Source organism: Bacillus rossius, chromosome 13 (genome assembly GCF_032445375.1).
Source record: "Bacillus rossius redtenbacheri isolate Brsri chromosome 13, Brsri_v3, whole genome shotgun sequence".
NCBI classification, from domain to species: Eukaryota; Metazoa; Arthropoda; class Insecta; order Phasmatodea; family Bacillidae; genus Bacillus; species Bacillus rossius.
In genome coordinates this window covers 16,081,072-16,094,855 of record NC_086340.1, presented here as the reverse complement: position 1 = coordinate 16,094,855, position 13,784 = coordinate 16,081,072, and the positions used below count along the sequence as shown (strand labels likewise).

General features: G+C 38.6%; 1 protein-coding gene across 4 annotated transcripts in view; it reads right to left on the bottom strand.

Annotated features, from left to right (window-relative positions):
* LOC134538271 (titin-like) overlaps window positions 1-13,784 on the bottom strand; it is a 453,345-nt gene that overhangs the window by 117,580 nt on the left and 321,981 nt on the right. For all 4 annotated transcript variants that reach the window (XM_063379437.1, XM_063379439.1, XM_063379438.1 and 1 more), the window contains one exon: window positions 3,328-3,496. In XM_063379437.1, coding sequence (XP_063235507.1) covers window positions 3,328-3,496 — 169 coding nt within the window. The remainder of the gene's footprint in view (window positions 1-3,327; window positions 3,497-13,784) is intronic.

Sequence of the window (13,784 nt, the reverse complement as noted above, 5' to 3'; positions counted from 1 at the left end):
TTGCTATTTAACTTCTTCCAATCTGTGTTATTCTGTTAAGGATATGACGATGACAGGAAAAGTAGGAAACTATTGGGAGTGTTTGAAGTTTAATGTGCCGCGAAAAAGTCAAATCGATAGTTGTTCCAATCGAGTGGAAGAGAGATAGATGCGGCGCAAGCGTACAATGAGCGTAACGGGACACAGCGTAACGGGACAATGTGCGTAACGGGACACTTTTTAGTGCGTGCAGCCGGCGTTCATCGATTTATTAGACGTTGTCACGTCAAAAAACATGGAAAAAACATGCCTTTGGAATATATGCTCGAAATAACTGCCCCTTTCAGTTACGCATGCGCGAGAACGTTTCGCCGTACTTGTACATACTTTCTGGAGTACAAGTGCACCGGTGTTGTTCGTCTCTGTCGAAACTCAGTCTGCGACACGCGCATACGAATGAGCGGGGAAAAAAAAAATGTTGTTCCACAATGAACACGCGGTGCTCTTGCGTAAACAACATGTCTGCCAAGCAATGAACGAAGCTACACCGCGGGACGACGCTTGACCAAAATGCGACGGATATCGCCTCTGTTTGTTTGTTTGTACGCTTACAGCATTATCTAGCGCCGGTCGTCACAACTAACGTTACCTACGATACCACACATTGCAGGGTCGTTACCACAACGCCGAAATACCACAAAGCCGAACGTACAATAACGCCAAATACCATAACGCCGAATCCCAAATTGACCGCAACGCCGACAGCTAGAAAACTGCTGTGTACCACAACGCCGAAAAATGTTGCTGCGGGGAGGGGGGGGGGGCCACAGGAGCAAAATGAAAAACAACTGAATGAATGTGTGTGTTTCTTAAATGTATCTTAACGCCGAAATACTACAACCTAACCTAACCTAGGCTAGCCTAACCTAACCTAACCTAACCTAACCTTACCTAACCTAACCTTTGTGGCAGTCCTGCAATGACATTTTTCGGCGTTAATGTATTTCGGCGTTGTGGTACACAGCAGTTTTCTAGCTGTCGGCGTTGTAGTCGATTTGGCATTCGGCGTTATGGTTTTCGGCGTTATTGTACGTTCGGCGTTGTGGTGCGTCCCCCACATTGCACCCTTTAATTTCCATGTGCGCGACTTTCGGATCATTCTATATGTGACAGATGGAACGGAAAGGGGAAAGAGATCGGGAAGGGGAGGGGGAGGGGGAATGGGATGGTAGGAGGGGAGGGACGGTCCACAGCACGTGCGCAAAGCTCTCGTGACGTCATCCTGCGTACGTGCGGGATCGTGGGGCGACAGATGTGGTCCGCCTTGTACGGCAGGCAAGGGAAACACTTGCCTTGCCGGGAACAAACCAAACATTCACTGAACCCCAGTCAGACGCCTTGGATATAATCCAAGTTCGAGCTACAACTCTTCTTCCTGAGCCATCCTTCTACTCCCCGTAGCACACCCGCATGTGATTAATGCATGAAATTTTGTATCCCGCATGTAAGTGCCCAGGGTTTTCCCCTGTGTCTATGCAGGTTTTTACCTGGGCCCAACTTATCTAGTTTATAGTCTAGAATAGTCAGTGAGGGGAGTTAGTCATGGCGCCAATCGCTGCCATGGCTGACCAATCCCACTCCTAGCACATGATGCATGCTACCCTTCCTGCATGGCTAAAACCTTGCATGATTAGAGCGTATAGGCTTCGGCCTGAGACGCACTTAGAGTCTTTCCCTAACCCAGACCCTTCCCAAATACACTTAGTTTTAATTTAGGTTAGGAAAAAAAAGTTCGAGCGAGACTGCTTTAGAAACTTCTATTTACATGGATGTTTTTGTGTCGCTTACTGTTTTGTAAAGATAAATATAAGAATATATAGACATGTAGAGAGGTATAGGGAGATAGAGAGAGATATGTATCGATATACATAGATACAGGGAATTTTATACGAGAGATGCTTCGTGTATGTGTACCTATTTCAAACAAATTACAAAAAAAAGAGGTATGATTCGGTCATGAACATGGCCGTGTGTTGTACGTGAATACGTGTACGAAACAGGTAATATTTTCTATACCAAATATAAAAAACGCTATTTTATGTATGTTAAAAACATGTTGTTTTATTTTAACATCATATATATTCACTGTAACTAATTTAACCTAATGTTTTACATATTCAATCAATAAATTTTGACGAGAGCTGACGATTGAAACTCAAACGAACGTTGTAGCTTCTCCGAGTCAAAAGTTATCTCGAAACGCAGCCAAAACGACCTCAAAATGGCGGCGCTTCCCCCTCCACCGCGCGCGACGCGTCACAGTCTTCACTTAGCGTAACGAATTCTTTGATCCTTTAGCTATCCAGTGGTGTTATTTAAATTTTGGATGGAGATGATAGATATGTAGCTGCAACACCAAACTGTATTTCCCCCCCCCCCCCCATTTTTGTTATCATTGTTTTTGAAGCGAAACTTCTAATGCGACTTCCAACAAGGTTGCGTTAAACGTTTAACGCTACCATGGAGGGGGGTATGAAAGCACTGTTGCGTTAAACGTTCAACGCTCCTGGTGGAGGGGGAATAGAAAGAGACAGAGCGAGAGTGAATGCGTGGCACTCGAACGCATGCGCGAGCGTTAGCAACGAGTAGCGTACAATATTCCAACGCAAGAGGGAGAGAGAAAGAAAGATACACAAAGGTAGAAAGTAGGAGAGAGAATGAGAGTGATTCGGTAGATCCCAAGCACATGCGCGTGGTATTCTTGCTATGCATTGTAAACAATGTTAATGAAGTTTGTCTTGAAGAAACAATATGATTTCACTAAAAATCAATTTCTACCCCTTCTTATTTTCATTTCCACATTACGAAGTTTCACTTCTTCCGCGCGGAGGGACTCCACGCAATATATTTTTTTTTTAATTTCCTCCCACTATGGAAGTAATTTTAAAGACGTATTCATATCAGAAAAACCAGTGTAGCCAGAGTGTTCACAGTTAGTACTTTCCTACTAGATCTAGTACTTTTATAAGTTTTTTTAGTGGTCTAGTACATTTACGCTCAGATCTAGTACTTTTTTTTCTTTAATATAATAATATTACAGTAACTCCAATATGTTTTATTATTAAGCGTAATTATTTTCAAAAACTATGGAATTTATGTTTGTGTGATGTGATATTTAAGTTCAAGCATTGCAATGCCATAATACCTTCCTAAATTGTTAATACCATAAAAAAAATTATAATTTTGTATTTTTTTTTTTTTCAAATCTAGTACTTTTTTTCTCGCCCAAGTTGGTACAAAATATATTTTTTTTTCCCCTTGCGGACACCCTGGGCGCGGCTAGCTCACCCTGGGCGCGGATCTGCAGCGAGATGACCGCCTTGGCCTCGCCGTGGCAGTTGCGCGCGATCACGCAGTAGGCGCCAGTGTAGTCGATCCTCGCCAAGGGCACCTCCAGGCGGTACTCGGGCCCGGCGCCCACGCGCCGGAAGCTCGCCGCGTCCCTGTAGTACTCGGGCTGGAAGGGAACCGCGCACCACTTAGAAACACACCACTTAGAACTGTCATAAGTTAGAACGATCATAACTTAGAAACACATAACTTAGAAACACACAACTTAGAAACGTCGTAACATAGAAAGTCATAACTTAGAACCATCACTACTTAGAAATACACAACTTAGAACTGTCAAAACTTAGAATTACGTAACTTAGAAACACGCAACGCAGAACCACACAACTTAGAAACGTCATAACTTAGAACTATCACAAGTTAGAAACTCACAACTTAGAATTGTCATAACTTAGAAACACGCAAAGCAGAACCACACAACTTAGAAACATCATAACGTAGAAAGTCATAACTTACAACTATCACAACTTAGAAACACACAACTTAGAACTGTCATAACCTAGAAACACGTAACTTAGAAACACGCAAAGCAGATCCACACAACTTAGAAACGTCATAACTTAGAAAGTCATAACTTAGAACATGAATAACTTAGAAGATTCTATCTTGTGTGTTTCTATCTTGTGTGTTTCTAAGTTGTGTGTTTCTAAGTTGTGACAGCACCCCGGGTTGGGACACAGGACGAGGGGGGGGGGGGATGCAGTCACGTGGTTCGCGGCGACAAGGGTCTCCACAAAGTGCCAGCACAGCACGGAACCATCAAGCTGCGTCAGGAGACACAGACCTGATCCACTGGAAGTACACCGCGTAGCGGACGCTGCCATCTCTGCGTCACTTCCGACTACTCGCAAAGGAACGCTTACACTGAACTCGAGGTCCCGAAGGGATGCGACACTCGACATTCACTGACACGTCCCTACGTCCATTTATACCTTCGGAATCATCATATGTTTTTTGGCATACTTCCTATTTGTTTGAAACTTCATAAGCGTAAGTGACAACTCAAATATACGAATAAAGACGTTAATAAAAATGATCTATAAGCGAACTTAAATTAAAACCAAAATTTTTATTTTGATCTCCAACTTTATAACTTCCACGCTACATTAGTTTTTTTTTAACTGGTCGTTATTTACGTTTTGCTGAATGTTTGTATATATATATATCGCAACTAAAAATGGCTACGTCTACATTAGTACGACCAACAGCCAAAAAGGTGGTGCTAGCAGTATTAGGATACTATGCACCCCTTAGATTTGTATCCTTTGCATTGTGGCTGCATTTACTAAAGGGATGTAGGGATGTGTGTGCTATGAACGCATGCCTGTGTATTCGGACACAGAGACTATAGTATTGATGTTTAATGGATTTTGTAAAGATGGGCAGTATTTTGATAAAATTAGTTTTTTTTTTTTTCGAAAAACAGGAAAGCGTCACAAACGCTTAAATCCGGTCAGAGCGGGTCCCGGATTTAAGCGTTTGTGACTCCTTGTCTGTGGTGTTACCTCAAGGAAAAGGTTTTCAAACATCGTCCTCACACCTCGGAAGAACTGAACATGCAAATTCTGGAGGAAATCTAAAAGCGGCCGAAGAGTTCCGAAATCACCTTCATCAATGTATCGCTGCTGATGGCCACCATCTTCTTTATGTGATATCCAGAACCTGATAAATAAAAATGGGGATGTATAATGATTCCAATAAAATAAACCTCATTTATGTAAGTTTTTTTAAATAGCCTTTCAAACACCGATACAAATACCTTTTGCCCCACCTTATACATCTCTAATGGTAACGATTTCTACGAGCATCCTTGAACTTAGGCAATCCTCTCATCGCTTGTGATGCAGCCCGCAATACACCTGTGCATCACACAGTGGTCACACTTACAGGCGCCCTGTGTCCAGAACAACTTGGCATGAAGATTATAATTATTTAATACTTGAAACTGCAGAATCGTATTCCAAAAAATGTATGCCCTCGTGATTTAAAGAAGGGTCCCGGCTACTTGGGCACACATGCGGTGTGCAGAGCTTCAGAATAAACCACGATATTTCAGAACTGCTCGAGATATCCGAATGTGGTTTGTTTACGAAAAACATTTAAATTACGCTGTATGCGGGTGAGAAGTTTTGTTTCCGAATTTAGTTTTTAAACCATATTCATGGGAGAGTGAAAATGCCCATCACGCGGGTTTTCAGAATAATTGTTATACATGAAACAACCGTTAAAAAAAAATCCTGGAAACACTCAAAAAACCTTACATTACACCTTTGTCTTTATTTCCTGAAGTTATGCATACGAGAACTTGGTGAAAGCAGTGTGTTATTTTTGGATGATGTACGTGGCTATGATTAATTGGGCTTAACAACATGTGATATCCTAATCCATAACTCTATTGTTCGGTACGTTCTACAATCCGGCACCAATCGAGTCGCTCACGTTAAGACTTTCTTTTCCGGGTGAATTCCTGCTGTTTGGGAAGAAAGGGATCGTGTAATTTGGAGCATATGCGCTCACTAAGTGTTTATAGGTTTGTTTATTTTTATATGACATCATACATAACTGGAGGTAGCAACAAAATGATGTTGAAACACCTGAAACTCCAAGCCATACAGGAAGTGATGCATGGTGAGAATGATAATGTTAACTGTCCAAACCCTTGTTGCTTATGTTGGTTTTTAAAAAACTCAAATCTTGATCAATTTATTTTTTATTTTAAATCCTCTACTGAAAAAAAAATTCTATATCTACCACTGGTTTTGTAAAAGCAAAAACTCACTTACTGAGCCATACTTTTAGTTTAGCTAACTTTTTAAAAATTATTTCGTATTCATCATTTAATAAAGCAATGTAAAAATATAAAAATGCAAATCGTGTGAGGCAAGTGTTTCAGTAAAACGAGAAGCATGTACATAAATGCAAATTCTCTCGCTGTAAATCATGTCCACAAGTTATTTTTTTGTTAAGATAAAGCAACCGTAAGCCTATACACGGAATGAGAGTAGAATATTATCTATGACCTGCATACATTCACCAAACGACCTGGCAAAGATCCAGGCCAGGATATTTATAAATACTTAAGTACACTCGCCCTTCAAAAGTATGCCATCTAACACAACATTTAATAACTAGTCAAGTCACTCTTTTTTTCGAACATCGTAGCACCCAATTACCTGCCAGGTGTATACTTCGATATAATAACTGCTTTATCTGATTGAAACGTACCACGTGTTTTATTTCTCTCATTTGCTAATTCCTTCATCAAGCATTAAACAGGTCTATAATTATTCTTAACTACCTGTCAAAGCAAAAAAAGTGGTTTATATTTTTTTTTTACAATCAGTGAACGTCAAGTTTAAAATATTTTATTCGGAACGTGGCATTTGATTATTGTGACAGAGATAAATAACGCCATAAAAATATAAAATTGTTATTAATACATTCATCTGTAGTGAGTCCGTTTACTAAAAATTAACAAAAAATATTATTTATTAATTTTTTATAAAGAGAAACGCAATAATTCGTAATGATTTAGGTATGTATCTGATAATAATATCAAATCTCTGCTCTTCGAAATATATTGTTCCCAAAAAGAAAAAAGTAATACTTTGGCCCGTGAAGCATTGAAGCAAAAAAAAAATATGTCTTTGCAATAAATCAAATACCTTAAAAATAGTTTTTATGAAATAAATCACAGTGATAGTTTCAACCAATTTTTACAAACATTTCACAAAAAACACACGTTTTAGACAATCACATCACATACAGTCAACCACACTTGCAGATTTGTAACGAGTAAGACAGTAATGTTATCAAAAACATGCCAGTAAAATAATGTACTTGCTTAAAGTTGACCAATACCATTTATTTGCACTTACTTTACATTTCATTGGTTTGAAAGAAAAACGTACATGCAGTTCATGTTTAGTTTCTTCTTTACCACTATCTCAATAGAAGTGTCTTCCAAAAGCAAAACATAAAAATTTATTTGATCGAAAATTCTTCGTTTTCTTAAACGGGGTTTTCGCTCAATAAATTACAGAACATTATTATGCGTAGTTAAATGATACAAATACACCACCTTGAAAAAATGCACTACATTAAAAAAAATATCGTTTACTACATAATATTATTACAAACTCCAAAATTCACGCTTCAGTGCACTGAAAGCTGCACACCATAATGTAGAACAATTGCTCGCAAAACCCACGCTCACATTTTCTAGCTCTCGCTTTTGTTTCTCATTTGGCCTCTGGCATTCCAAGGCTGGCCGTTCACGCACGGAGTTTTACTGCGCTGTTTACGAGGACGTAATTGCGTGGAAAGAACCCATATAAGTCGGACAGTGAAAACATAAATATTCCTAGAAAATTCTCTTTTTTTTCCTGATGAGTAGGGGCAGGCATTTTTCGCGAATAAATCTGAACGCCTATTAGACTGCAACAAGGTATACCCGCACCAGCGGTTTCTTCCTTGTGATTGGCGGCCGTCTGCGAGAGAAGTCGTTGCTTTTATTTGACGGAACCACTCAGGACGCGTTTGCTTCCGTATTGAATTACTGTGATCGGTTGCACTGACATTAGACATGTGCCTGAAAGAAACTCACCCAATAACGAAACACAGACAATGCTACAATGTTTTAACTTTCACCTAGTCTCGGAATCTTTTCGCAAAAAGTGCATGCCACTACTGATGAGCTATATTTCCCTATCCGCGTTCAGCTACAGCTCTGAAAGGTCTATACAGTGCTCTTCGTCATTATGCATGTTCGTGAACACACGTATGCAGTGAGGAGGGACGTTAAGGGGCCCGCCTCGTCAGACTTGTACGTGTGTTAGCGAGGCGGGATGATAAGCGCGACGCTCGCTGGTGCTTCTAGCGCGGTGTCTCCTCTGGACTGGCGCGCAGTCTTCTCGTCGCCACAGGACAACTGTGAGATTTGAGCGGTGACCGTGACATCATATGGCCGAGAAATGAAGATAAAGGTGTAATGCAAGTACCTTAAGTTCTTTCAAGAATCTGTACTGGTTGTTTTACGCTTAAAAATTACTCTGAAAACATGCGTTTTAGCCATTTAAACTCTTCTGAAAATACAGTTTAAAAACTGAAAATCCGAAATCGAAAGTACTTTTCGGCTCTCAGCGAACTCTTAAATGTTTTTCGTAAGCAGACCCCCACTCGGATGTCTTGAGTAGTTTTGAAATCGCGTTGTTTTCCCTGAAGCTCTGCGCACCGTGTGTGTGCCCGGGTAGGCGGGGGCCTTAAGGCCAGGTAAAATACCTGGGAAAACATTAACCAAGCGATGATTTATCATCAGGTATGTGACCTGCATTCTACGTACGGATATACTAGTTAATTCATATCAATACATCAACAAACATAAATAAAACTGGAATGTCTGTCCCCGATTTTCGAATAATTACACATTAAATGTTTACTCTCTGTTAGAAAATTAGATAACTAAATTAAATATAGCGTAAAAACATTTTAGCCTGTATGTACGAAGACAAGTACTATATAGATCAACCCCGAGTATTATGATGATGTCTCAAACGGTCCCGAAGATTTGAAGATATTTGTGTGCCAAAAATTATATATATTGTGTAACATTTACTTAACTGTATACATCAGTAAACAATACATTTTAAACTTTACTATCTAAATAACCAGTGAGAATTATTCTGTTCATGCGATTGAAAGAGCTATAAAATACCAGGTACCTTCTTGGATCAAATAGCTGACGTTATTGTAAGGTACAAACCAGTTGTAATTTTTTCTTGTATAATAGCAAATACAGAGAAAGAATAAAAGTAAAAACAATTTTTTTATGAAAATAGTATATTCATGCTAGACTTAAAACGTTTTTATCTCCCGATTTTTAATGCATTTCATTTCCGAAATTAGGCACTAATATATGAGTTCCAGTTAAATTGGCTCTATATTTTTTCAGAATTTTAAAACAAGATTTTTTCCAAGGCTTTTTTTTTTCAAACGAATTTTCCTGAAGTGAATCACGAATCATTTCTTTATTCGTTTAAATAAAACGGGAATGTTACTCGTAAAAAAATAGTTCTTGTCCGTAGGAAAAACAAATTGTTTTATGCTTTTGGGTGTTGTACGAGGTACTGAATTTATTGAAACATAACGGACTCAATAATTCGCTTTAATTATCTAAACAGGAAAGTTCAGTTGTAGTTCGCATTTATCACTCATTTATTTTTACCCTCCAATGTTGACGTTTGAAATAAGAAAAAAAAAGTTTTAGACACAAAAATTATTGTTACGATAGGAACAAAAATAATATATCTTCAATTCCTGCAGCACATGGAAATTTACATTAAAAGGTCTTTAATCCGAAAATCTATGGTCCGGCTAATTCTGTAATCTGGAGTCAATGTAAATCAGGTCGAACCACAGCACTGCCTGTTTTTTTTTTTTTTTTTTTTTTGTTTTTAGTTCGCATTACAATCGGCTTTCGTTTCAGTATAGATTTTTCCGTTTTATATTGGCTTACAGTTCACATTTTAAATTTGATGGGTACATTTCCGTGATGATTGTTTGAATGGGCATTTACCTTCTTTTCCCAATGCCTTTAGCACTGTCCTTGTTTTGGTTTCCTCTGTTGCCAGATAGACCCAAAGATAACAAACGTTTTAGACACAAATTCATAATGTAGATAACATTTTTTTTAAATGTTCTTAAAAAAATTATTTTGTAAAGGAAAAATTGGAACGAGTATTTAGATGTACCTTAACCTCTGATAATATTCAAATCTTACTTCTAGGAAAATGTAAATAAAATACGCCTTATTGGTTTAACCATTTCTGACATTAAAAATTTTATGTAGTATTTCGTATTAAATATTTTGACTGTTTTACTATAAATCAAAATAAATGTAATGCCTGGTTATTAAAAGGGACTTACTGAGACAAATAGTTTATCTTGTGAAATAATAATTGGTGATTGAAAATTTTCTGTCAGAATGTTTATAAGTTAAAAATACAAAAGACACTATTTCATGGTTTTAAGAAAAACGAAACAGTAAAAACATGAGAAAAAAAATTCAGGGATAAATAGTGCAAAGCTGCAATGGCGTACGTCCAAAAAAAACTGCAATGAATCGAAATTCCCCGTTGCATGCATCGTTTGAATTTCTTTCAGAAAATATTAATTAATTTTACCTGGCATTTCAAAATTCTCAAATTTGTTACGATTTTGACAGCCAAGAAACATGAAATGAGTTTTTGTGATAGGAATGCAAACCATATCATGAAGTAGCTGGTGGCATTGCAGTTAAACCTAAAAAAGTTTCAGCTCTGCAATAAATTAAATTCTCCTTGTTTGTACAACCCAAAAAACGTTAAAAAAAAATGTAACTTTGGCAGCTAATCACGCAAAAAGTATGCGCTGTATATATTTTTCATTTCGTTAAAGTTACACAATTGAAAAAAAGTCTAAAAGTTGATGAGTGATTAATATAAATATAAAATCATGACGTGAAATTAGAGGCACCCCCCTTGAAGAACGTTTTCTCGGCGTTGCAGTCCGAGCGAGAGACGGGACAGAGGGAGCAGGCTACCGTTATTTGGAACACCCGGTGTCGCGACAACGCATTGTTGACGACCTCGCCAGCTATTCCGCGGGAGGGGCTTCTCTAATAGCCGCGACTCCCCGTGCTTCTCTAATAGCCGCGACTCCCCGTGCTTCTCTAATAGCCCCGACTCCCCGTGCTTGTCTAATAGCCCTCGCCGAGCCGTGAAGCGAGCGGCGCGACGCCCTGTGATCTCGCTCTTGCGGTGACGCCCCCTTTTTCGCAAGGTGTGCTCTGGAGGTTTCTGAAAAGGGGGGGGGGGATAACACCTTAGCGATTCCTCTCCACGCCACTGACAAACGACGCATTGTTGTGCTTGCTCGCCCTGGGAAGGGGGGGGGGGGGGAAGTAACTGCTCTGCCTCTCCCAACATTTTCGATACGTAACATCTTACATAGCTCTCTCGGCGGTGTATACGGCACGGAAACTTTGTAACCACACTGCTGCCATCTGTGGCGGACGGCGCGAACCGAAGCCGTTCGCAAAAGCCAAAGGTAAAAAATCAACGAATGGATTTTTAACAAGATCTGCAACTCTTTTTTTTTTTTTAATAAAAATTTCCTTGTCGATATTCCGTTACGAAGCCCGGTTTTTTTTTTTTAATTTTTTTTCCATCCGGAGCTGTTTCTTTACGTAATTTAAAATGCTCCGTCAGCGAATTCTAGCGGCGATAGCGGAAACTACGCGTGATTCGCGACAAGAAATGTAGTTGGATTTTTTTTTTTTTTTTAATAATCCTACGATAAATCTCGTTTCCGAGTTTCGCATCATCGGTGCATTTTGCAAAATGAGGACACTCAAGGTTAGATGTTACACATCCCTGGTGAGTACTGAAAAGACTCGCTCAAAAGAAATTTTTTTTTGATCCCTTCTCCTCCGTGTGATACGTTGTTGCTGTATCGGTAGCGGTCCGATGCACGCAGGTTTTCGGTACCAAGCAGGGACGGATCTAGACAAGGTCAAAATGGAGGGAGAGAGACAGAGAGAGAGAGAGAGAGTCTGGCACAGGCACCGGTCGCAGGGAGCACAGGATGGGCCGAAAGGATGTACATGATTAAGGGAAATACAACAGTAAACGTAACTTTAATTTCTGTATCTCGTCAAAATGCTGTAATTTTAACTTTGCAACACAATTACGACAGACTGTACCTAAGTATACAGCTTGAGTGTAGACAACATATTAACTTCAGTGCTTTGTGGAGTCTAGGTTGCGTGCGTTCGTGATATAGGTAGTTGAAAACTAACCGGGAAGCAGTCAATCGTATTGTTCGTATATTACATAATTAAGGAAACCACTAGTGGGTTTACTTTTGAATTGGTAAATAAAAAAATATGCATATTTTGATGAGTAAAACATCAATGGTGTGTCTTTTTAAATAACCGAGAAATAAAAAGACGTTCATATAAAGAACGACTGAAAATTTATTTACGTGTTAAAATTTTTGATGTGTAATATCTTAGCTCTCGGTATACGGCATTTGGTAGGAAGAATTTAATGAATGCGACGGAAGCCAAGAAACGGAAATGTGTGACAACCACGGTGCTGCCATCAGTAATAGTGTAATATAAATATTTATGGTTTAACATAGAACGACTATGTGTGATAGTATATATGTTTATCAACTTAAGGATTTAACGCACCATTATAAAGACTATTTATAGCCTGTGTTCAAGTAAGGATCTCGACTTTACAAGTTTACAGTGTTAGAGCGTCCTTGGTGTTTTATTGTAATGTTAGTGTTTTGAAAAGGAAAAAGAGAAAGAAGACACAGCTGTTTACCGTTAGTTCCGCTAACAGCACTCTTGAACAGCGCGATGCAATGCCACGTGGCTTTTCTAATACGTTGTAAAATAATAACAAATAACATATAATATAAATATAATTATTTTACAAGTGTTGTATTAAAATACGTGTTGTGTTAATAATACATAGTTTGTGATACGATACGTTAGATGTTACACATCACTTATGGGTACATACAAAGACGCTCACTTTTTTTTAATGTTTTCATTGAACATTTAATACCACATTGTTGCTATAAAACAGTACAACGTGAAATAAAACCTACACTAAAACGTGGTTCTTTCAGCCAGTGGAGTAGTTCCTTGAAGCCCGCCAAATACAAATGTTTGCGCTGCTGTTCACGCTTGTAACTTCGCAGAGTTCCGTTTCCGAACATATGTAGGTACTTCGACAAATATTGCTTCTTTTTGGTATTCCCTGCCAGTAAACAAGTTCTGTAAACGCCACCGCCAAATTATTTCCTTACGTCATTTGCAATAAAAGAAGCCACAAAATAAATTTAAAAATAAAAGCGCGTGTAACTAATTTCACGTGACAGAAGTGAAACGTTTTTGGCAATTCAAACACTCGACAAAATTTTAATTGTTTCAGAAAATAGATATAGGTATCCTCTATGGTCAGCTGTGAGTGCCTTGAAGTTTATATTTGCTAACAGCGAGCTCGCGTTCCTCCTTGTTCAACGTTAATAGCATAATGCTCTCCTTACATCTCTTTGGCCAAGTACCTATTTTATGACCATTTCGCGTCAGAAACGTTTCGCAGCAATTTTTGACGAAAACGTTGCACTGAAATTCAGCTTTGAAATTTTTACTCTCATCGCGCCACAAAAGAAGTTTCACTTAAAAAAAAATTGGTAGTCTGTAAAGTCAGTTTACGGACGATAGTTTAACATGACAACGTCATAACAAAACATTGATGAAATGATTTCATAATTTTATGAATAAAATTGAATAATTTTTTTTGAATTATCACTATTTTGTAGGGATACAAAGAAGGGGT